Consider the following 24,931-nt stretch of genomic DNA (forward strand, 5'->3'; position numbering starts at 1 on the left):
GATTCTTAAGTACAATTCAGGGATGTTCCAAAAGCACCAAGCGTCCACCTGTGTCCACCAAGAGCCCAGCCCAGCCAGCTCAAGGTCCAGGAACAAGCTGTGCCATGGGACCACAGATATCCCTGCACTCAATTACAGATTGAAACTTTACAAAATGCACTAAAACTGGGTATCAAAAAATGAAATAAAACATGTAAAAATTATTCTTAGGTAAACACAACATTACCATCAAATTGCCATAGATGTCTTTCCCTTCCCCCTTCTTTCTTTTCTTCTTTCCTGAGACATGGTCTCATGTTGACCAGGCTGGCTTCAAACTCTCTAGTATAGCTGATGATGAACTTGAACTTCTGATCCTTCTACCCCTGTCTCCTAAGTGGGATTATGGACATGTACTATCATGCCCAGGCTTATTCCATGTTAAAGATCAAACCCCAGGTTTTATACATGCTAGGCAGGCACTCTACCAAATGAGCTACATCCCCAGGCATTATGAGCATCTTTTAAAAAATCACTGTTCATTTCTAGAGTTAACCTATGAGCTATTAACAGTACCAAGTGTGGCCTGTCCCAGCTCACAGGATGCACTGTGTGTGGTATGAGGGCCACAGTCCAGAGCTGATGGGGGAGGTGAGGCCCAGACACAGTCTCAGCCACCTTCCATGCAGTTTGCAGCTCTGATCCATCTTTGAACTCCTGGAAGCTTAGGTTCTCTTTTTCTTAGTGGAAATAGTTATCCCCTTCCAAGGTGGGTCTAAATATTCGATGAGTTTTTGCCTGTGTTTTTTTGTGTATCATAAAGCTTAAAAAATAGAAACTGACAAGAGTTAAAATCACTCAAGGAGAGGTTCCAAGGCAAGCTGTGACTTTGGCCATATGGGTTATGGAATTGCCTACTCGTTTCTACAAGTCCTTTCTGAATTGTCTGCAGACATCTGTCCCTTGGTCTTGGAGAAAAATTGCCCTTCATTTAGCAAGGATTTGAACTGAGGAAGCTGGCTTCCTCTCTTCTTCATGGTTTTTCTGACCCTCTGGACCCCTGTGTCCTGTTTTTCCTTAAAGGGAACCCCTTGATGCCTCAAGTCTCTTGCCTGTGTTCCGGCTGGAAATGTGCTGCCAAAGGGTGCTCCACCAATAACAATAAAACAATAAAAATAATTAATGCTAATGACTTTTACCTTGTCCAGCCTTTGGAATAGTATTCCAACACAACATCTCTCTGATGCTATCTCACTTTGATTTCTCCTCCTTGTAGTCATATGGCTCGCCAGCTGTTATGACATTTAGACCTAGAGAATAAGGAGCCAGGTTTCGGCTTTCTGCCACCAATTTAGCTGATACTGGCTGCTGGAGGCACAGCCCCTTGCTGCTTTTGATGCCAGTTTCTGCCACCCCAGAGCCCCAAGGCAGGGCTGGGACCTGGCATTGCAGGACCAGATTCCTCCTCTCTTGGGAAATATTGGACAGTGTGTGTATATAAGCAGTAGTTCTTTGAGGACCTCGGGAGGCTCAGGAAAGATGGAGGAATGGTGATAACAGGATGTCAGTGATGCTGCTGTTATCCTCAACTTTAATAAAAAATGAGTACTTCATCCCAAAGAGGTTCACATTTATTATTTCTTTGACTCCTCAAAGTTGATTGTGTACTCGCAGCTCCATTTCATAGATGAGGAAACTGAGGCCCTGATCATTACTTAGGTTACATGGACTAGAAGTAGCTGACCTACAATCTGAAGCCACAAGTACAAAACTCTGGAATATGGACTCTGATCAGGTTTCTTGGTGATGATTTTTAAATATGAATGAATAATAAAATCACCAAAGGATTTTTACAAATTAAAGGTGTCACCAGGCCAGAGTACCTAGGCAGCTAACTGTATTTTGAGGAATAAAAAGAATCAGGATGGATTCTTTATGTCTTCTGAGTCTGCCTTGGTTGGAGATAGTACATGGAGGACTCTTTAGGTGGGGTGTTCTAATTATGTTCATTTATCCTGACTTGAATCCAGTCACTGTCATTGTGTCTATACTGGGAGATTGTAGCAGCCAGTGTACCTAAGTCAAGCCTTGTCTGTTGTAGTATTTGAAAATGAAATTTATGCACAAGACTGCTTCTTCATTTACTAACCAGGCATTTACTAACACCTTGTGTATGGGAGACTCTGTAGGGCTCTCAGAACACAAAGAAATGCAAAATCAGACACCCAAAAACTGAGTGATGGAGGTTGACCAGGTAAAGTAATGCATTACCTCTGCTGATTTAAAGTTATGTTATAGGCGCAGTTAGAACCTGGTCATTGCTGCTACTCTGGAGTTAGCTGGATTCTTAAGGCTTCCTGTGGAAAGGGCCATCTATAAGGGAATGCTCTGAGTTCAGGAAGGCTGACCCACAGGAGAGACACCCTGAGTTCTCAGGCCTGGAGAATGTAAAGGCTTCACTAGTCAGAGGTGTCTGCAAGTGCTTGGGGCCGTTTCAGACCATCCTTTCTCAGCATTGTGGCCTCACACAATGATGGGACATTTCCTGTAAGAGGCTGGTGAGATGTTGAAAAGACTAACACAGAAACACAAAACAGGATATGGGCACCTATGACCCCACAGATTCCATTAAGGCATGGTACAGCCCCATAGCACAGTCAAGTTCATGGGTTTTGGAATCAGCTAGTTGACTCATATACCCCACTGTAGGTTCCCTGTGACCAGAACACATGGGGCTAGGATATGTTTGGCAAGTAAGTCTCATTGCCTTCATTTAAACATAGTGATATACTGAAGGCACTGTAAGGATTAAGTTGACTTGTATTTCTAAGGAATTGCTTCCTTTGTGCTCAGTTGAGTGTTCAGTGGATGGATGTTGCCATTATCATCCAAAGTCCCAGGTTTTTGCACATGATAGCATAGGGGAGACTCCACAGAGCCTGTGCTTGGCTGGTTCCCGTGTTCAGAGAACTGAGGGAAGGCCCCTGGGGCAGTGGAGAGAATGGAGATGTTGAAAAAGGAAACCACATTAGCATAAGTTCTGGAGGAGACAGCTCTGCCAAGTGTTTGTAATTCAGCTGTTAAGGCAAGACTGGAAATGAAAGGGAAACCAAATTGTTATTGTGCAGCTAGGTGACAGTCTCCTCCTCAGCCTGTTGACTCAGGGGTAAACAGTAATTATACTAAGTGAAGGGAGCTGCTACCCTAAGAGGATGTGGGCTGGGAACTCAGACTCTTGTCTTTTTCCTCCTTCCCTTCTCCAGGTGACCTGGTCTCTCGAGCCATGCATCACATGCAGGGGCGCCACCCCCTGTGCCCAGGCACCAGCCCTGCTCGCCAAGCCCGCCAGCCACCACAACCCATCACATGGTCCCCTGATGCTCTTCATACACTCTACTACTTCCTGAGGTGTCCACAAATGGAGTCCATGGAGAACCCCAACCTGGACCCCCCAAGAATGACCCTGAACAATGAACGGTAGGTATTATTCTTGCCTAAGCACCAAGCAGGAAAGCTCTCAAATGCACACTGACCTACGGGCCGTGCAATAAGCCTGGTACTGACTGACAAGTGTGAGGTATGGCCTGGGTGCTCAGACACATGAAGGACCATGTATACCCAGGGCAGATGCATTATGGGGTCACTGAGGCTAGGAAGTGGGCTTTAGCCTCAATGTGGAATTGGTTAGCGTTGCATGCACTAGCTGGCTCTTTGAAACCCTGTTTCCTCTACAAAATGAAAGGTGACGTGGGACAAAGTGAGCAGGCACTTTGAGAAAAACCAGTGAGGACAGTGGTAACTGTCACCTCTTTTGATGACAGTGTCACTGTTATAAGGGATCTTAGGCATGTTTTACTCTAGATGCCTGTTTCACAGGTTTTTGTTGTCTCCAGGGCCCCAGCCCTTTCTAACCTGAACAGATCTACAGATTGTGGACTTCCAAGGTGACCCAGTGAGGGACTTGAGTAGGGTTGCCTGAGTAGCCATGTAAACCTGAGGACAGGGCTCCAGCTGTAGGTCCTCAGGGGCCTCCTTTTTTAAACCTTCTGCCTAAAGGGTTTTTTAAAAACAATACACCAGAACTGGAGAGAGGGCTCAGTGGTTAAGAGCACTGGCTGCTTTTCCCAGAGATTCTGCATTTGATTCCAAACCCCATAACAATTCACAACTATCCACAACTCCAGTCTCAGGGGATCTGATGGTCTCTTCAGACCTCTGCTAGCACCAAGCATGCATACAGGCATGTGGCACACATACATACATGTAGTCAAAACACTTAAGATAATACAAAAGCCTAAAAGTTTTAATGAATAAATCTTCTGAAAAATATACTTCAAACATTCTGGGCATGATGGCACATATCCTTAAGCCCAGCACTCAGGAGACAAAAGCAGGTGGATCTTTATGAGTTTAAGGCCAGTCTGGTCTACATAGTGAGTTCTAGGACAGCCATGGCTCTGTAGAGTGACCTGCCCCCACCCCACCCCAAAAACAAAACATATGTATGTCTGTGTGTGTGTGTGCATAATGTTTATATATTACCTATATTTATATATATTATACTTTAATATGCACATATATATCCCAATTAACTGTGGACTTGAAGTTGTGTTCTCCTACATGGGGAAAACCCAAGAGCTTCACCCACCAGAAGGAGTGTGGCCTAAGGTCTTCCCCAGCTGCCCCTGTTGTCTTCAGGGGGCATCAGTCTGCTCCACAGCAAGCCCCCTTCTCCAGGGCCTCTGCAGTCACACAGCACACACCTAAGGTGTATTTGTATGCTTTGGCTGGTTACAGACAGCCTCCAGGAAGCATTGGTACTGCTGTGGACATATATCAACGTTTGGCTCAGAGCTGATGCAGTGCTGTGGACCAGGTGGCCTGGGTACAAATAACAGCATGGACATTCATGAGCCTTGAGACCTTTGTGCAAGGTTCTAACCCTCATTGCTTCATTTCCTCATCTGTAAATACAGGAGTGGTAAAAAGACTGTGAGAAGATTCCAGGAAGGCAGCCAGTGCTCAGTGCGAATTTACTAGGTATCAGACACAATGTTGAGCACTTTATGGGTGTGTGCTCATATCTTTCACATCTACCAGGAAGGAGGCACTCACTGTATGCATGAGTACATGGAGCCACAGAGAGACTCAACAACTAGTCAAGGCCACAGACGCTGTGCTCATAACCACTGTACCTTATAGCCTGTAACTGAAAGAAACATAAAATGATAGTGGCCTGGCACCCACAGGAGTAATGATAGCAGTAAATGCTACCATCATTGTTACTATTACTGATACCCTTGTGATGTCAGCATCATTTTATTTCCCTGGAAGACTGAGGGAGGCCCATCTGGGTCTGGCCCAAAGCAAGGCTTCAGCTGGAACCCAAGCCTATGCAGTGGGAGGCGGAGCCAGATCTCAGGCCCTGCACCCCAGCTGTTTCTGTTTTGTGGAGAAAGTGTTGCGGCTGCAAAAGTTGGCTGGGGAGGAACAAGGGCTAGGCAAACCGCATTAGAGAGAGAGAAGAGGAGGAGACTTCCTTGTTGTTTGGTAAGCTTCTCAAGAGGCAAAGCCAACTTGGAGAAGGTGAAGTAGGCCTGCTGCCCTGGGCTGGGCCAGGCTGCTCGGCTCTCAGGCTGTGACACCCCCCCCCCCCCCCCGCCCCAACCCCAGCATTTTTGTGGCAGCAGCATCTGGCTTTGCCCCTGTGGGTATGCAGTGCCTCCCCCCCATGCTTGTAACAGGATCATCAGGCTTCCCTATGGCAGGAGTCCATTATCTGCATGTGGTGGTAGCCACTGAGTTTGAATAGTAACGTACACACGTGTATGTGTTTAGATATCAATTATCTAAAAACCACACTCTGCAACAAGTCTACTGGTCACGAAGGTATTTTTCCATGAATCATTTCAGACAAGTATTAGACTGGTAGGAAATTGGAACCACCACTGTGGGGGCAGTAAAATCTAAAACTTTCAAATCTTGATACTGACAAGCAGATGCCTGGAAGATACCCAGATAAGCAGCCTCCTATGGCTGGTCTCTCTCTACTGATGCAGGTCTTGCTGTGTCTCAGACTTTCAAGGACCCTAGAGGCCTTGGAGAGCTGGGGTGTGCCTCATAGCCCCTTGAAACTCTACTAGCCCAGCATCCCCACCAAAGTGCTGAGGAAAATCTGCCATCCTGTGGTAAACAGAGTTTGACACAGATTCAGGGCTTTGCTTTTGTGAGCTCAGAGTACTCTCCTGACTCTACCTGTTTCCTTCTGTCACCCCAGAAGCCCTCAACCCAAACTGAACAGAGCCTGTGTTTCAAGGTATGGCAGTGAATGTCTGGCCTGAAGGTCTTCTGTGGGGACTGAAGGCTGCCTGGGTCTCTTTGGGATTAAGTGACCTCATTCACTAACTCACACCTAAGGGGCTCATATTGGTGGCCTGGATTTGGTAGTATGGATATTCAAGTCTTCTTTATTTTTGTTTATAAGGAATAGACCATGATTCCTTCTAGTGAGAAGTCTTCAGTGACCACAGCCCTGTAGATAAGGGATAGCAACATGCTGACATCCCTTTCGTGTGGATGTCGGTTCAGTGGAGCCTCTATCTCTCTGCAAGGCAACCCTCCCCCAGACCTGGGTACTCTGAGCTTGGGAAGGAGGTGGCACAGACAGCAGGGACTTAGGATGACAAGCAGGACAGGGCACCACTGAAAGAAGCGAGGAGACATTCAGACATTCTCTTGCTGTGAGTCGGGTGACATCCAGGAATAATGTTCTATCCACGTAGCCTGCCTGATTTGGGGAAAACAACTCTATACTGGGCAGAATACACACACACACACACACACACACACACACACACACACACACACGGTGAGATGTGTTGTGATCTTCCTTTTAAAGAGCATTTCTAGATATTTTTGTTTCTTGTGCACATAATTTGTCAGGAAGGTGATGTATCAGGCACGGGCCTGAGTGATGACTAGTTAGGTGAGAATTACAACTACATTTCTGAGTCCCAGGCCCTTGGCTTTTCACAGTGCTACATATAGCTCTTCTCCCTGGCCCCCAAAGCTCTGGCATCATGAGTGGGCCCCAACTTTCAGGTCTGCCTCCTCCAGGCCCCTCTAGCTTCACCTGCTTCTCTTATACCAGGGCCCTACTTGTTACCCTGGGGAGCTTTCCATCTCTGTGCCCTCCCAGGATGCCTTGCTCTCGGGCAACTCCGTGTCACAACACCAACCAGACATAAGGCAGGGCCTAGGACACAGGATTAGTCACAGCTGCTGCCCTGTGGGGTGTGTCACTGCTGAGATTAAGCTTAGAAAGTGAAAGAAGCTCCTGTCATGGATCCAGGAGTCTGTGCCGCCCTCCCCTGAGGCCTGGAGGAGGATGGGCAACCATCTGGCCCAATGTGGTCCTTGACGGTGGTAGCGCCTGAAGGCAGAGGGTTGGCCAGCTGGAATGGCAGCCTAGACTGTAACTGTCCTGAGGAATGAGGAGAATGATGACTGTATAGACATTCAGGGGAAGCAAGAGAACAGGTCTCTTGCCAGCATATTACTGGATGATGTCATCAAGGATCAAGAATGGAAGGAGACACAGAGCTAAAGAGGTCAGATTGGGGTAGGGTGACCAGTCCTGGGTATCAGAGCCCAGGACTCTAAAAAAGTGAGACCAGGAAGAAAAGAGTGACAATTTTAATAAATGACTGCCTGTCTATTTGCTCAAACCTTGGGCCCTGGCTCTAGTTCATTTCCTCCATCCCCTAGCCCTACACAGTGCATTTTCATAAAGGGAGATATCCTCCAGAGGATTGGAGCCTGCCAGTATCTAAGACCCTAAACCAAGAGTGTCTGAACTGCAATGGAACTTTGCAAGGTCTGGTGTCACTGAAGCTTCATTCAGCTGGTATAAGCCTATCCAAAGAATAAACTTGGGTTCAGAGCTTAACTTTGTTGTATTTCAGAACCTTCAGCCATCAAATAGTGTGAGAGCAAGCTCAGTCTTGTGGCAGTGTGTTAGGTTGGCCCTCTGGCTCCGAGCCTGCCTCACTTCAAATCCCCCAACCAGATGGCCTCATGCCTGTCACTTCAGCTTTGTGCCTCATTGCTGCTTAGCATAGGAACAATAGTGGCAACCTCAGGATGCTCAAAGATTAGTTTGTATAAAGCACCTAGACCAGTGTTCAGTATGGCATGTGTCTAATGTTTTCATTGTCACATTCAGGATAATCTCTAAGAAAGCTAGAATTGTTGAAGGGTGGTGGAAGATAGGACCTGGGTCTTTACCTAGGCTTCAAAAGACAACCACAGAAAATTCAGATAGGTGGCATAGCTTAGGCAACAAAAATCACAGAGCTTGTGGTATTTTCAGGTACATATATCATTGACAGAAATGAATTCACACTTTACAAGCACAAAACCTAGGTAGACCCCACCACCAACCACCAGTCATTACCAATTGCTGTTTAACGAATGCTTCAATGTCAGGCTGTGGTTCAATAGTTTGCCATTAGGAAGTACATCCTCAAAGGTGTGTTCTGAGAGTCTGACTCAGTCCTGAGACTGTTCCTCATAAAATGGAACTCCAGGCCTGCTTCTTTAGGTGTCCCCAAGTTCTGGGGACATAACCTTTACACAAATGAGCCCCACAGTGAGGATTGTCATTTATTTCCTTTGTTCTGTTCCAGATGCAGAAGGGTGATGTTCAGACAAAAACTCTAAATAAATTGGAAGCATCCACCGATTGACGTTCCAAGTGTTGAGTCTAAGTAGCTCGTTAATCTTTTGCTCAGCTTGCGAAAGTGTTTTCTTACCAAATAATAGAGATGATGGCGATGGTAGCTTCATGCTACTGACTTGTGATTCCCTTAAATACCACTTCAAGAAGATTTGCAATGTTAAGCTCTTTTCTCCCTGACTCTCCCCGCTGTTTGTGCATTAAATTTCCATCTGTTTACCCAAAATGGAAGTAAATGAAATAATAGCTATTGAGTGTTCCCCCCATTTGGCATTTCCAGTAACCTCCAAAAGGACTGGTGAGTGGTTTCCAGAATACACAGCTCTCTCTTCCCCCCAAATCATTCCTTGTCACCTCTCCCTCCTCTTTTCTGTATTTGAAATGACCTTGTTTAGGTGTTAATCTACTTGTCTGGCTCTTTCTCACCCCTTGAAAATGTAAGCACTACAAATCTTCTTTGTTTCTAAGATGTCCTTAGCACATAGAACAGTCCCTGAAACACAGCAGGCAGCTAAATGTTGTCTTCATTTAGCAAAATAGTCAGTAGTACCTAATGGCAGGGCCCTGTGAAGTTAGTACCATTTACCAGTTATGTGACTACAAGCAAGTGATTTAATTTCCCAAATCAACATTTCCTTTACTTGAATGACTTGACCTACTCCCAGCAGAGTTTGTAGGGATCAGATACACAGAGAGCTTGCCACAGAGTAAGTTCCCCATGTGGCAGTTGTCAATATCAGTAAAAATGTTATTAATATAAACTTATAGAGGGACTAAAATAACTAAATTGTATTTAATTCAGATAATCCCAAAACATTGGTGAGCTTAAAAGTAATGTCTACTCAAAGTATATGCCTTCTCCCCTTTGTATACCTTGCTCTTCCATCCCTTCTTTGCTTCCTTGTAACTGAAGACCAACAGTGTGAAAGGAACCTGGTGAGGGACAAAGAGGATGAGGTAGACCAGATATCCCAAAGAACTTAAAAGGTAAATTGTTTGGAACTAAAGTGTCTATATAGTTTAGGGTTTTAGATGTATTACAAACTGCATCCCAAGGATTCGAAGTACTCTACAGCTGAATTTTCTGTGACCAAGCAAACTATCAGTCACTCTCAAATAGTCATGGTGTTTTATGTTCCTGTCCTCCTGCTTGCTAAGGTTGGATTACCACGGTACCCGTATGTGACCTGGTGCCACTGCATACCTATGAGCAATGTGATCTGATTTGATTAGTGTTGTTTTTGTGAGAAGCAAGAATTAAGCTTAGCAGAATGTGTTACTCCGTCTTCTCCTTCACTTTTCTTATGCATACTCTAAAGGGATAGTGAGCAAGCAGTCCGTTCTAACGGTAGCCCAGGATGCATTGTGTCTAGAGAACACTAAGGGATTTTGTGTAGAGTCTCAGCATCAAGATCAAGCCTGACAGTCTCTGAAGCACTTTACACAGCCCCCTAACAGTCCCTTGTCCGTAGCTCTTGGAGGAAATTCTTGTTTCTTGTTCCCATTTACAGATAAGTAGACTGAGGTCCTGAGGAGAACCCAGACATGCCCAAGGTCTCAGCTACTAAGAGGCAAAGCATAGCTCAGGCCAGAAATTCTGATAAATCAGTGACTCCTCATTGTGCATGATGGTAAATCTCTTGTCCTCCTAGGACTGAGATGCCAAGACTCTCGTCTCTCCATCAGCTCCTCCCCCACCCACTGTGACATGGGTGGCTGGCTCTCAACTGCTTCCCATCAGATTTGAGTTTGCTAGCTCTGGGTGGCCAGCCTGGATGTGGGCATCTGCCAACATCTGAGAAGGAGCGAGCCAGGGATTTGGGGCAGACAAAGAAAGTGGCAGTGCCAGATAATAGAGTATGGGGACAGGGTAGGATCCTGGCCAGGCCTCTGACAAGTGCCCCTGCAGGCTGCCCGTTGTCTGGGACTTCCTGTCTCATTGTTGGAACTGCCAGTCTTCACAAAAATGAAGACTGGGAACTGCCCAGCTTAGGGTTTCATTCATTTCGAGTGATTTTTTTTAAACATAAGCAACAATCCCTTTTGTCTATAGTATGGCAGGTTTCTGAGAGTGCCTCCATGTGGGGAAATCCCAGCTCTCAGGGGAACTGATCCTACTTTCTTGAGGTACTTCCGAGGCCAAGCTGGAGATGGTTCAGACCCTGGGGATGAGAGCGAGCTTGGAGTTTTGGCAGACCAGGAGCTGGAGAGGACCGGTTTCTGGCCTGCCCTCACTTGCCTGCCAGGCATCTCCTTAGATCTATTCCTTCCCACACAACCCAGACTAGCAGCCTCTCAGCTGGCTGTGGCTTGCCCTGCCCCCTCCCTTCCCCCTCCCTTCCCCCTGCTTACTATATGCAGTTTTGGAATGGGGATTTTCATTCTTCTTGAGCCTGGGGTGTACCCTTTGATACTCTGGTATCCGGCCTCCAGTTTAAGGCCAAGTTCAGAGCTTGTTGGGACTGTGAGTACAAAGCTGGTACCTGGGCAGACTGGGGACATGACCCACAGAGGTAATGCTTTCCATCTCCTGCCAGCTGACAGGTTCAGTGTACCCTATGTGGCAGCTGGGCATCATGAAAGACCCTAGCACACTTGTGTTTTCTGAGGGCCAGTCCAGTTATCGTTGGCTACTATGTGACCTGAATCGTGTGCTTTGGCTCCCACACTGGTAAACATGAACTGATGACAAACATACCTAGCAGGGAGCTGAAGGGTCAGAGGTAGTATGCAAATAGCCTCAGGTTTAGTTAGCATAAGTTGGTGCCCAGATCCTAGCAATGTAGTGTGCAGTTCAGAAGCCCATGCCAGAGTGTTTATGGGCTGCAGTTGGGCTATGGGGGTAGAAGGGAGCCAGGAGCTTGCCTTTTCTTCCTCATTCTCTGGCTGTGTTGGAACATGTACCACATCCATAGTGCCACTAGTTACCCATCAGGAATTCCTCCCTACTCATGCTCATCTGCATCTACCTCAAGTTCAGTGTGCCTTGTCTCCCAGAAGTTCCTAGAAACTCTACATGTGACACTCTTGAGTGGGTCTCCTTTCTGCTCTGGACTACAGGTGATGGGGTAAATAGATGTATGATTTCACTCAGTTACACTTGAAGAGGAATACCTATGTCAAGGGTCTAGCCCAAAGACCCTACCATGCTGCCCTGCCCAGCAAGTAGATGTCTATGGGATAAATGAAGTTGTCTTCAGGAAGACTGAGCCCTGGGATCCTGATGAGCCTATTACGTGCAAAGGCCAGTGAGTGGGGTAAGTGCCCACAAGAGAAAAGAGTGCCTGCTCAGGTTAGAAGTCCTGGCCTATCTGGCTTTTAGGTGATAAGAGAACATGTGGTCTTTAGTCAGCTATAGCGTGTAAGTGTGGACAAAGAAAGTGAGTCTCTGGCATGTGGTGGCAGTGGGCCCTGTAGGTGAGGTATGGCCTGTTGTCCAAGAGAGCCACACCACAGAGGAGCTGAAAGAGGCTTGATGTCACAGTGCTACAACCCAGGGTGTGGGAAGCTGCGATACCGTGGCCTGCTGAACCAGTTGCCACCCTCCAGGCAGCAATACTAAGAAGTGCTAGCCTAAGAATGGGCCTGATGGCCTCCCTGCTGCATAGAAGAGTGTGGTGGCCTGCTTGCAGGCTCCATTGGCACCTACACCTCCTCACCCACATAAGATGCACCAGGAGTCAAGGCCAGCTGCCAAGGGCAGGTGACTGTGCTCTTTCCACCGTGACTCGAGGCTGCATGCGTGTCAGTACAACCGCATCACCACGTCTGCCTCTCCTTTCCCAGTCTTCACCAACGTGTTCTAGCTACCTTCCTAGAGCCACCTTAGCCTCAATCTGACAGGCTCCAGATTGTTACTCCTGGGTACAAAGTTCTCGCGGGACATGGCCATCTTTCTATCTGGGAATTAGTTGTTTCTTATCCAGAAAGAATGTGCTGATATTCAAGTTACCTGAAGCCTTCAGGAACAAAAGACAAGGCAGTCCCTCTTTACCTTCAGGAGCAGCTTGGGAGTGAGTTGTCTCCTAAGAACATGACCCAAAGACTGAATAAGAAATATGCCCTGACTTTGTTATGAACTCAGTAGTTGTTCCCCAATGGCGCTTCTGTGCAGAGGATAATAGTGAGCCTTTAGAAAAAATTGTACTCTAGAGGGAAAAGCCCACAATCCCCCACGTCAGTTAGAGAATACAGACCTGGCATATTGCAGAAGGGGAGAGTGGAGACATGCCAAGCTGGTGGGTGGGAGGAGGTACCTTTACAGAACAAGCAATGTGGGCCAGGCAAAGGGACCTCTGTGAACAAAGGTTCTCTAGCCAAGTGCCCTCAAACTACAAGGATGAAGTACCACTTTACTCCTGGCCATCCCTGTGTTGGTAACAGCACTTCCCTTCTCAGAAGTAGTCCACATTGGGAGACATATTACAGATGCTTTTCACTGTGAGATGGGTCACATCTTGGTAGAATCATCATTAGTTAAAAATATCCCAAGTCAAATATGCATTGATCTGGGAACTGTTTCATTTTTGCTTTTGTTTTATATTCTTGAGATACAGCCTCATCTTGAACTTACTCTGTAGTCTAGGCTAGCCATCAAGTCATGATTCTCTTAACTCTGCTTCCAAGTGCTGGAATTACAGATGTGTGGTACATGACCAGACCCCTAAAAGCTTATCTTAAATATAAATACTGTATAATAAATGTATGTTGAATATTGAACTAAAAGTGAAAAGCATGGTGGTTGTATGGGTGCATGTTTGCCTTATCCTGAAGGTTAAAATATCCTTAGTTCAAGCATCCTAAATCAGCCATACATGGTAGCATATAATACCACCTGGGGAAGTGTGTTGAAGGCCTGCATGGTCTGCATAGTTAGCTCCAGATTAGACTATACTGCATGGTGACTCCTTGTCCAAGATGGCTTAGCAGGTAGAGGCCTTGCATTCAATTGTGATGGCCTAAGTTAGGTCCCTGGGACTCACATGATAGAAAGAAAGAAGTGACTCCCACATGTACGCACATGTACATACACATACACACACACGAATAATTTTTAAAATAAAAGCAAAACAAAAACACTAAACAGAGCCAAAGGACAAATCTGTGTGGTAGTGAAATATATTCTGAGTAGAACCTTGGTTTGGTGTAAATGTCCTAGTTCACACCCCAGCTCTGCCACTGCTGTGTGAATGACACAGGGTCCTCGGTTTGCCCATTTGTAAGGGTACACACTGATAGTAATAGTACCCACTTCATAAAGTAGCTGTGAGGATTAATCAGTAGATGTGGGAGGCTTTTTTAAAATGCCAATGGCTGGACTGGAGAGATGGCTCAGAGGTTAAGAGCATTGGCTGTTCTTCCAGAGTCCTGAGTTCAATCCCAGCAGCCACAATGGTAGCTCACAACCATCTATAGTGGGAGCTGGTGCCCTCTTCTGGCATGCAGTCAGGACATTGTATAATAAATAAATCTTTTTTTTAAAATGCCAGTGGCTTACTACCTGTTATGTAAACATTATTTGTTAGCGATTTTCTGTTCATCCTTGTGTCCCAGTTACACAGTTGATGGCACATTCTACTGATGACAGGCTCCACTGAAACCTCAAAAGCAACCACTAGCAAGAGGCCAAAGTAGGACATAGTTCATCGTGACCAGACCAAGTTTGAAACTGATGCCCATGTTCACATTCAGTCTAACAAGGCAGCACACTCTGATACTGTCTATTCTGGAGACCGAAGCACATGAGTAAGTCACTTGCGCCCCAGGTTCAAGGCGACCATATAGCAAAATGGAGGAAGACAAGGCGTACACACCTGTAATCCTAGGACTTGAGAGGAAGTGGCAAGAAGGGTCAAATACGAGACAGCCTGATCTACAAAGTGAACACTTGGCTGGCTCAGGCTATATAACAACATCTTATCTCAATCAATCAATAGCATGGTGCCCGAGAGGACTGGGATGTAACTCCATGGTAGAGCGTGTGCTTAACATGTACAAGGACTTGAGTTCAATCCCAAGCACTAACAAAACCACAAAAACCTAGAAATCATTACACGTGTAGCATATCTAGTAAGCTGCTTCTAGTGCCTCTAATTTGTACCAGATGAGTTTTAATAAGAAACTGCATTGTTCCCACCCCCAGAAAGCCCAAGCCCCACCTTCAACAGAAGTCACCTGATTCCAAACAGAGATTCTGCTAAGATCAGCCGAATGTTCTGAGGCAGCCAGGCTCAGCCAGGGGAACACAGGTCCGGGGTTCCAGGGAGAGAAACGTGCTTAGTGCTCACTCTAAGCTGAGCCAAACCATCCTGGTTTACCAAGCAATTCTAGGAAAATAATTAGTGCAAGATGTGAAGTGAACTAGAATCACTTCCTTTGTGTTGGGGTGGAATCTGACTTCAGTAGGACAATGTTGGCTTTATTCTACATGGGCGTTTGGCTTGGTTTGGGGCCACAGCAGCTCTGGAAGTCTTAGGGAAATTAGGAAGAGGGCCTCAGGCTGGCACTCCAGAGCCAACCTCGGCCCTCCCAGAGATGTCTGTCTGTGGAATCGTCCCCTGGTGGAAAAATTTGGCAACCTTTGCAACAGTTCTGCCCTGCTCCCTGCCTACCCAGAAGGTAAGACAGAAGGCCAGAGTGTAGTGTGGTCCACAATGAGGTCTGCGGAAAGGAGAAACCACCCAAGCACCCCATAGCTCCACTGTGCTTCCTGCTGAAGTTGGGACAGAGTTGGAGAAACTGAGATCTGAAGCCCAAAAACACACTGACAGCCCCTGCCTTAGCTCTCAGGCTCCTAAATTCCACCTTTCTTAAGCTTCAGGGTGCTCTCAGACTGGGTAAGGCATTGCTTAAAGATGAGGAAATGCCCTGAGGTAGTAGGCCCAAAACTGATATCCCTGTCCCCATCCTCCCAGCCCATGAGCTGTCTGCACCTACACTCAGGCAAGTAAAACCCTGGCCCAGCCTTCCCAAGGTAAAACTGAAGCCTGGTCTCATAACCTTGGCCAGTAGGCACATCCTGTCCATGTCCCCAATTCTCCCTCTGGGAGATTCAGATGCATGCAGGCCTCAACACACCAGGTTTGGACTACATGGCCTATAGGTACAGGCCAGTGCTCACCTGTCAACCTGACTCTTGTTCCAAGGTTCCTTCCCACCTCAAGAAAGAACAGAGCCTGCTTTCAACTGGAAATTGGAGGTGTTTCCTGTTCCATGTTAAGACACCACCTACAGGACTGTCATCCTAGTAAATCATATATGTAGGGGGGGCAGGCCTTTTCATCCAAGCTGCAGAGATGTCTTAAAATCAAGACCTTAAGAAGCTTATTGTGTGTGTGTGTGTGTGTGTGAGAGAGAGAGAGAGAGAGAGAGAGAGAGAGAGAGAGAGAGAGAGAGAGAGAGAGAGAGAGAGAGAACAACTTTTGTGTTGAGGGGCTTGTGAGACCCTTCAATGGCACGGTCGGACTCACCAGTAGTATAGAAGTGAGAAGTGGAGTAGTGAGAGACACCGAGTCTGTACCCTACTTCTGATGCTAGCTGTGTGACCTCGGGGAGGGATCTCCCTTGCCTCTCTAGGTTCTGTTTCTTGGCTAGCAGTGAGAGGAATTGTCCAGGATCATGTAGAAAAACCCATTTTCACTGATGTGTTTTATGAACCCTCCCCAGATAGTAACTTGTTCTCTCTGACTCTGTCTCTCTCTGTCTCTCCATGTCTCTCTCTTTCTGTCTCTCCCTCTCTCTCTCTCTGTCTCTTTCTCTGTCTCTCTCTGTCTCTCTTTCTCTCTGTCTCTCTTTCTCTGTCTCTCTGTCTCTGTCTCTCTCTGTCTATGTCTTTCTCTGTCTCTCCCTCTCTCTCTGTCTCTCTGTCTCTCTCTCTGTCTGTCTGTCTGTCTGTCTCTCTCTCACTCTGTCTCTCTGTCTCTCTGTCTCTCTGTCTGTCTCTCTCTCTCGGCAAGCACTTCTACTCTGGAGCTCCACCCTCAGCCTGGTAGTTTTCTCTTGCTTGTTTAATGTTTTTAGTGCATCCATGTATTTATTTGGGGGCAGGAGGTGCTACAGAAGACAACTTTTGGGAATCGGTCCTCTTCTTCCCCAGTGTGGGTCCTGAGGATTGAACTCAGATGTCAGGTTTGGTGGCAAGCACCCTTTACCTGCTGAACCATCTTGCCAGCTCTATTGGTTGTTTATTTTTGAGATAGTCTCCTGTAGCTCAGGCCAATCTCAAACTCATTGTGCAGCCAAATATGACCTTAACTGATAGTTGTTCTTTTCTGCCCACAAAGACAGCTGCCAAGAGAAAGCCAGGGATTCTGTTAAGTCACTGTCAATCACAGCAGCAGCAGACTGAGTGCAGGGTGTGCTGGGGACTGCAGATCCCATAAAGTAATACCCCACCACCTCCTATGCTAGTGACCCATAAGCCTCTATGACTATGTTTCTCCTGAGCAGGTTTCTTCATTGCTAAGGCCAGGAGTTTGTGCCTGCAGAAAGTTTGTAGCTCGCTCTCAACATAGTGGTTGCATTTGTTTTCTCTGTTTTATGAGCTGGGCTGGAGTGGATAGTGGGCAGCCTGCCTGCAGGCTTACGTGTTTATGCTTGCTGGCGGGGAGAAGACAGTGAGGCAGCCGGCTGTATGAAGGCTGGAGCTGAGGCATTTAATAGAGCCAGATTCCTATGGCCTATTTTTCTCTATGATGTTTTCTCTATCAACAGATACTAAAGTGGTAAGACTAATTGGAGTTTATGGAGAACATACCATGTTCCCAGTGTTCTCCTGCTAAGCACTTTGTGTATGTACTTAGAGCTGTCTTGGGAAGTACTCCTATGATTTAGAGCCATTTTTCTCAGATGGGAATTGTGACTAGAAGAGGTGAAGCTACTGTACAGGGTCAGAGTTTTGATCAGTGAGAAGACACTGATCCCAGCCAGCCAGTCTCCCTCTAAAACCATATATTCTCCTGGGCTGTAGGTTCAGTTACTGCCATGAAGAGGCTGCAATTAAAGGAGAAGGCTTCTCACCATGGAAGAAAATATATAAACATGAACCTAACCCCCTCTTTGATAGAAAGCCAAGCCCATAGAGGGTAATGTTTGCCTGGAGTTCCAAGGCCAGCTCAGTTGTACTGAAGCCACTAGAGCTTTCTCCCAGTAATGATGCTGTCCTTAAGGATCCAGGGTACTCAGGACTCCCGATCCCAGGAGTATATGTGCAAACGCTGTGCTGCTTCAGGGTTCACAGGACTGTGTGCCACCAGAACAGAGTTCCAGCCCTGAGCCTGCTGCTGCCTGCCAGCCCTGGGCGTTGTTGCCCTTAGACACTCTGCTAGCTGCCTTTTCTGTTGCTATGATAAACCACCCTGACCAAAGCAACTTAGAGGAGGGAAAGCCTTCGTTTCATCTTACATGTTACAGCTTGTCATTGAGGTAGTCAGGACAGAGCTCATGCAGAGACCAGGAGCCATGGAGGACCATTCCTTACGGCCTTGTCCAGTCTTACCTACCCAGGAATGGTGTTGTCCACAGTGAGCTAGATTCCCCCACATCAATCACTGATCAACAAAAGCTCTCACAGACATGGCCACAGGCCAGTCTGATCTGGGTATTTCCTCAATTGAGTCTTTCTTCCCAACTGACTCTAGGTTATGTCAAGTTGACCATGAAAAATTAACCTGGCACAATTCCAGCTGTGATTACACATGCTTTTAGACCAGCACTCAAGAGGCAGAAGGAGGAAGATTTCTGTGAGTTTGATGTCAGCCTGGTCTGCATAGTGAGTTCTGATCCAGCCAGGATTTGGGGGGCTTTGCAGTGGGATTCTGTCTTAAAAAAAGCTCCTAACCAGCACAGGTACCTGGTGTGATCTTCTGAGGCAGAAGTCCTCAAATTGTGCCCATGGAACCCCTGGAACCACGGAGACACTTGCCAGGAGAGTACAGGATCAAATCTGTTTTCAAAAGAATGTGATCTTTGCTTTTGAATTTCATTTTTTGCACAGTATCCAAAGGATCTTTCCAAAGGCTTTTTGACATGATAGTGTCACTGAGGTAGCTTGTGGGACACTTGTGGATTTTTGTGTTTCAGCATTTTCTCTGATTTAGTTTTTGTTTGTATCATAGAATAAGATTAATATAAACCTTTTGGGGGTTTCAGTAACTTTTTTTTTAAAGATTTTTTTGTTATGTATACAGTGTTCTGTCTGCATGTATGCCTGCAGGCCAGAAGAGGGCATTATTACAGATGGCTGTGAGCCACCATGTGGTTGCTGGGAATTGAACTCAGTACCTCTGGAAGAGCAGTTAGCCCTCTTAACCTCTGAGCCATCTCTCCAGCCCTTCAGTAACTTTTTAGAGTATAAAAAGAGACTTGAGACCAAAACTATCCAGGAATGTCTACTCCAGGGTATGGGACCCAGCATTATCTGAGCAGGCTGCACAGAGGGATGGATGAGCCTGTGGGGCTCCAGCCTGGCTCCTGCAGCCAACTGCATTTCAGTACAAAGGGGCTCTCAGCCAACTTGAGCTGTGGGAAGAAAGACATTGAGGAAGACACACATCAGTTGCCCTCAGCCCCACTCCTCCAGGCCCTTCCATTCTGAAGATGTAACACAGCCATGAAGACTGGAGACAGAGACGGGAGTTTTATAGGGATTTTCCAGAATATCCCATAATGCAGGCCTGCTCTTCTCACTGTGCCCAGTGGGCAGGAAGAATTAATAGAAAGGAAACTGTATCCTGGAATTACCAAGAAAGCCCATGGATTGCTTATCATTTTACCTGACTAAGGACCACCGGTAGGGGTGGGTGTGAGTAAGCTGTCCTTGGTCTAAGAGGTTGGTTGTTAACAAGGTCAGCTTTGTTTGGAAATAAGGCATTCACTAATCACCATCCTAGAGGTAGAGGGATAATTTAGATTTCTAGAGTATTAATCAGTGTTCAGTTCAGGAAACAGAAATCACTTTAGGTATTTTAAACAGGATGGGACTTAATGCAGGAATTAGACTCTAACCAAATCACAGAAAGGACTTAGGAGACAGAGCCTAGACCAGGCTTCCAGAAACAGCTCTACAGATGACACGGAGCTCACCCACAGGCTCGGGCACTAGGTTTGAGCAGTTATGTCCTCTTTAGGACTGAGGCTGGGATCATGAGTCTTTGTTGTTTTTACCACTATTGTCTCTGCCTCTAGCACACAGAGAAACAGAGCCCAGACACAAGAATGTTCTACAGGAAGAGAGAAAAAGACTTCATGCTTTTTACCAACTGATCTGTTGGTAAAAAACAGTAGGGACACAAAGGTGGCCTCTGGATGGATCTTATAAAGCAAGATCTTATTTAGGAAACTGGATTTGCATCTAGCACCACAATTGCAAAGGAGTCTGGGAAGTGTAGTTTCCATCATTCTGGTCTCCAATCAGGGTGATGCAAATGGAGGTTGAATGAGCCTTTCCTCGGTATACAATTTCCAAGGTAATTCCTACTGCAGTCTCTATCTAGTGAGCTCGATGAGACATGAGGGGCCGGGGGAGGATAAGTGAGGACACTATCTGACTAGGACTTGGTCCTGAACATCCCCTTGGAGCTTGCCTTAGAGGAAATGTCCAGTTAGAGATTTAATAGCTTAGCTAGGCTAGGTGATGTCTGCAGTCCCAAAATTTAGGAGGCTGAGGCAGGAGAAACACAAGTTAGAGGCCAGCCTGGACTACACACACAAAAAGAAGTTTAATGGCTGTACCCTGCTCTTTGCTGTGCTGTTAGCTACAATAGAGAAGCATAAAACAATCAGTTTCCAGTGCTAATGGTTTAAGTAATGTTCATCTGTGCTGGCCTCCTGCCCTAATTCGAGAATTGAAAAATTCACAGATAGTTCAGGGGATTTCAAATGGATGTTTATATTCAGGGTAGATCTTGCAGTGATAATTCAGGAATGATTGTTTTTCCTTCTGAGATTACATGAGTTCCCCCAAATGGTCCCACCTCCTACATTAATCAATACCATGCCCTTGGAAATGAGGTACATTGCTCTTTTTCCAAGACAAGGACTCCTATAGCCCAGGCTAGCTTCAAACTAGCCTTGAATCCTGATCTTCCTGCCTCCATCTCCCAAGTGCAGGGATTACAGGTGTGTGCCGTCACCACATTTGGTTCCAGATGTCATTCTTTTCTGAGAAGAAACATGAGTTGGTCCAAGTAAATAATCTGCGTATGCTATGCTAAGTTACAGGTGCTAACCCATAGTTCAAGTCCATCAACAAGCATTTATTGAAAACCTGATGGGTCAGGTCCCAGGCTGTATGAATACAGAGCTGAGAAAGGCATCCTTCCTGGCCTTAAGCCGGTCAGGGTCATGTGACACGTGCCATGCTGGAAGAGAGTTCTAGGGGTGTTATGGTAGGCTTGAAGAGGTTGGGTGGAGAGAGCACATATTGGCTCTGTGCTTTGAAGGATGAAGCGAGTGTAGCCAGGCAGAAGTGAAAGCCTGTGAGGGGCTGAAAATAAGCAGGTGTCTCCATTAGGTGTCTACTGCTGTGAAGAGGCACCATGACCATGGCAACTCTTATAAGGAAAATGTTTAATTGTGGTGGCTCCCTTACAGTTTCAGAAGTTCAGTCCATTATCATCATGATGGGGAGCATGGTGGCATATAGGAAGGCCTGGTGCTGGAGGAGTAGCTGAGAGTCCTATATCTTGGAGGCAACAGGAAGCTGACTGAGACACTGGGTGGTATCCTGTGCATAGGAAACCTCAAAGCTCACCCCCCCACATGGTGACACACTTCCTCCAAAAAGGCCATACCCACTCCAAGAAAGCCACACCTCCTAATAGTGCCACTCCATATGAGATGATGGAAGCCAATTACATTCACACTACCACAGAATCTTTGCTGGGCAGCTGTGGTTGGTGGCAGGTGGCAACCAGAGCTGAGCCTGCTCTGGAGACCAAGAACAGTGAGACTTTACTGATCTCTGGCTTCCTCATACCCACTGTTACTTTCAGTGGGCCAGTTAAATTACCTAAACCCACATGTATTTCTGTAGGGAAACATCAGAGTAGCTTCCCCCAAAGAACCACCTTCAAGCTCATGTCTGACTAATCTGGTTAGGGGTTTGTTTGGGCTTTAAGAAAATGTTTGCCCTCAAGGAGGAAAGGTTGGCAACCTTTCTGGCTTCTTAGAGACCCACGATGGTGATTGGGCACAATGGTGGTGACAGATGGATGTGGGGTGCCATCAGGGTAATGAGGTGACAGCTACTGTTGCAAAGCTGGGCTTAGGCCTGGGTTTCTTGCATATTCCCAGCTGTGTTCCATCTTCTGCAAATGGGACAATCTGATGCTCTTGGGATGGGCAAGCACCCCAATTACACATGTTGTTGGACATCTTTTATTGGCCACTGAAGAGCCCTTAGTTTCCGCCAGTTCCCATGATGGAAATTCCTCCTGGCCTGTGACAGGGTTGCCATAGAATGCAAGGACAAACTGGGGTCTCTGTGGTCACAAAGACTGCGTCTCCTGGTGGCTGAAGGCAGCCGGGAAATTACAGAGTGGCCAACCTTTGTGGCTACTTTCTGAGACCAAGTGCTAAGGGGCCCCCTTCTGTGAGCATGGAGCAGTGCACCCAGACCTGACCTCTCTCTGCCGCCTCACAGGCCCTTCATGCTGCTGCCACCACTGATGGAGTGGATGCGGGTGGCAATCACCTACGCAGAGCACCGCCGCAGCCTCACCGTGGACAGTGGCGATATCCGGCAGGCAGCCCGGCTGCTGCTACCAGGCCTGGACTGTGAGCCCCGCCAACTCAAGTATGGAGCCTGGGAGAAGGGGGTCACAGCATCCATGTCCCAACACCTACAAACCTCTCTGCAAGGCCGTAGGGCACCTGAGTTGCATTAAGTATCCTCCACAAATGCCACGGCCAAGTGTGGGAACAGATCTGGTCTAGGCCTTGGCTGCTTTCAGGATGTGTCTTCTACATCCACTGGCATGCTAACTAGAGCAGACACACTTTTGAGTCTGGGCTGAAGAGCACACACAGTGCAAGTCTGGGGTCCTGATTGGCGAGGCTCTTTCCTATGTACCTCTGTTCACTCTGGCTTCCTTGTGTCAAACCCTGTGCTGAGTTTTTTGTTTTTGTGTTTGTTTTTTGTTTTTTACTTTGTGCTTTTTAACTTTGTCATCATGACAACTTTAAAGAGGCCCTAACGTCCATGTTCTAGATGAAGAGGTCAGGGAGGAACAGCAGCTTGCCCACGGAAGGCCTAAATTTGAGACCAGGTTCACATGGTCCCCAAACTTGTACTCTTTATGCTTCCCCCCAGTACCCTTTCCTGTAGACAGGTCTGCTACAGAAACTCTTCTTGGGGGAGCTCCTGATGGCAATACCTTGTCTGTGGAGTGCCTTGCATTTCTGCTTTCCAGCTGTGCTTAAACTATGCTCTAGACATGAATTTTACACATGTTGACCTAATTACGCAGGCAGGAGCTTTTAGATGTCTCTTGTGTGCCCTGTGTAGATACAGGTTGTATCTGAGATAGTCCTTAGTAGATTGGGTTGATTGTGCATGGATTTTAAGCCTCTTCCTGCCTTGTGTTGGTATTTGGGGGTCTTACTAAGCAGCCCAAAGAGACACAGAGGGACAAGCAAGACCTTTTTCACAATGGCCATTTCACAGGCTGAAGGTCAGAATACTTTGTGCAAGTACCAGGGATTGACCAAAAGCACTGGCCCATGATGAGCTTCCTCCTCCTCCTCCTCCTCCTCCTCCTCCTCCTCCTCCTCCTCCTCCTCCTCCTCCTCCTCCTCCTCCTTCTCCTCCTTCTTAGGGGCAGGAATCCCTGGACAGGTTATTTTGATCTGAGAGTTTGCTCCTTGACAGTTGACAAGTGCTCAGTCCATTGCTTCAACCCCTGTATAGGGAAGCCCAGCTTTGCATGCCCTAGGGCGGTGGTCCTCAACCGATGGATCACGACCCCTTTGGCAAACCTCTGCCTCTAAAAATATTTACAGTTTGTAACAGTAGCAAAATCACAGTTACAAAGTAGCAATGAAAATAATTTTCTGGTTGGGGTCAGCACACCATGAAGAACTGTATGAAAGAAAGGGTCACAGCATTAGAAGGTTGAGAACCACTGCTCTCTGGCAAGAACAGAACAAGACCATTACTGACTGGCCTGTGCACGCAGCCATCCTATTCCCCATGCCAGCCAGGCCCAGCTGGGCCTCATGTCACAGTCACACTCACACACCTCCTGGTCTCTCCTGCGCAGACCCGAATGCTGCTTCAGCTCCTTCCGGAGGCTGGATGCTCGAGCTGCTACTGAAAGATTCAACCAGGACTTGGGCTTCCGCATGCTCAACTGTGGGAGAACAGACCTCATCAGCCAGGCCATCGAAGCCCTGGGTCCAGATGGGGTGAACACGATGGACGACCAGGTACCTCCTGTGGACTCCTCTAGGTCAGGCTTAGAGACACTCTGAACTGAAAAATTGCTAGGGTGAGAGAAATACATAGTCCCTGCATTCTGAACCTGAGACTCTCAGCTCTGAGCTTCAGGCCCCTGACAGAAGGCTAGCCTGGGCATCCTCTGTCCCTCCTGAACAACCTGGTAGTGTGGACACTGTTTCCCTGCTGGAGGGCTAGCAAAGCGACTGTCCTAGATGAGGCAGGGCTGAGGACGAGTCCAATGGAGACACGCAGTAGCAAGCTGTAAGGTGTGATCACTGGCGTGTGAAGGGGAGGGTGTGTGCTGGCCGCTCACTAGCCCCAGAGAAACCTTGTCTTCCCGGGGTGACACTGTGAGAGAGTAAGAAACAAGCCCCTAAGCCAGGAGTGAGGGATGGTTCCACTGGAGGCACAGCACTCAGCAAGCTGTACCAGGGTGATCATGGGTTCAAGGCCAGCTTAGGCTACATATGGATTCAAAACCAGTCAGCATGACTAAGTGAGTTCCTGTTGCAGCAAATGTGAAGGCTGAAGATGTAGCTCAGTCGTAGGGTATTTTCCTAACATGTACAAGGCCCTTGGTTCCGTCTCCAGCACCAAAAGAAAAAAGAAATGGGAGGGGAGGACGAACACATAAAAAAGAGCACACCGATGAGAAGTTCCAAAGAGCAAAATAGGGAGAAAGGGTGGGGAATTTCTAACTTATAGGAGAGACAACTGAGGTACCAGCAGAGTCAGAAGACTCTAAGTTCTCAACCTGTGGGTTGTGACCCCCAGGG

General features: G+C 47.0%; 1 protein-coding gene across 1 annotated transcript in view; it reads left to right on the forward strand.

Annotated features, from left to right (window-relative positions):
• The window catches only part of Abtb2 (ankyrin repeat and BTB domain containing 2), a 167,069-nt gene that overhangs the window by 127,245 nt on the left and 14,893 nt on the right, over positions 1-24,931 (forward strand). The window contains exons 3-5 of the mRNA XM_005064848.4: positions 3,243-3,456; positions 22,359-22,511; positions 23,977-24,142. Of these exons, the coding sequence (XP_005064905.1) occupies positions 3,243-3,456; positions 22,359-22,511; positions 23,977-24,142 (533 nt within the window). The remainder of the gene's footprint in view (positions 1-3,242; positions 3,457-22,358; positions 22,512-23,976; positions 24,143-24,931) is intronic.

Source organism: Mesocricetus auratus, unplaced genomic scaffold (genome assembly GCF_017639785.1).
Source record: "Mesocricetus auratus isolate SY011 unplaced genomic scaffold, BCM_Maur_2.0 Super-Scaffold_100004, whole genome shotgun sequence".
In the NCBI taxonomy this organism is placed as follows: domain Eukaryota; kingdom Metazoa; phylum Chordata; class Mammalia; order Rodentia; family Cricetidae; genus Mesocricetus; species Mesocricetus auratus.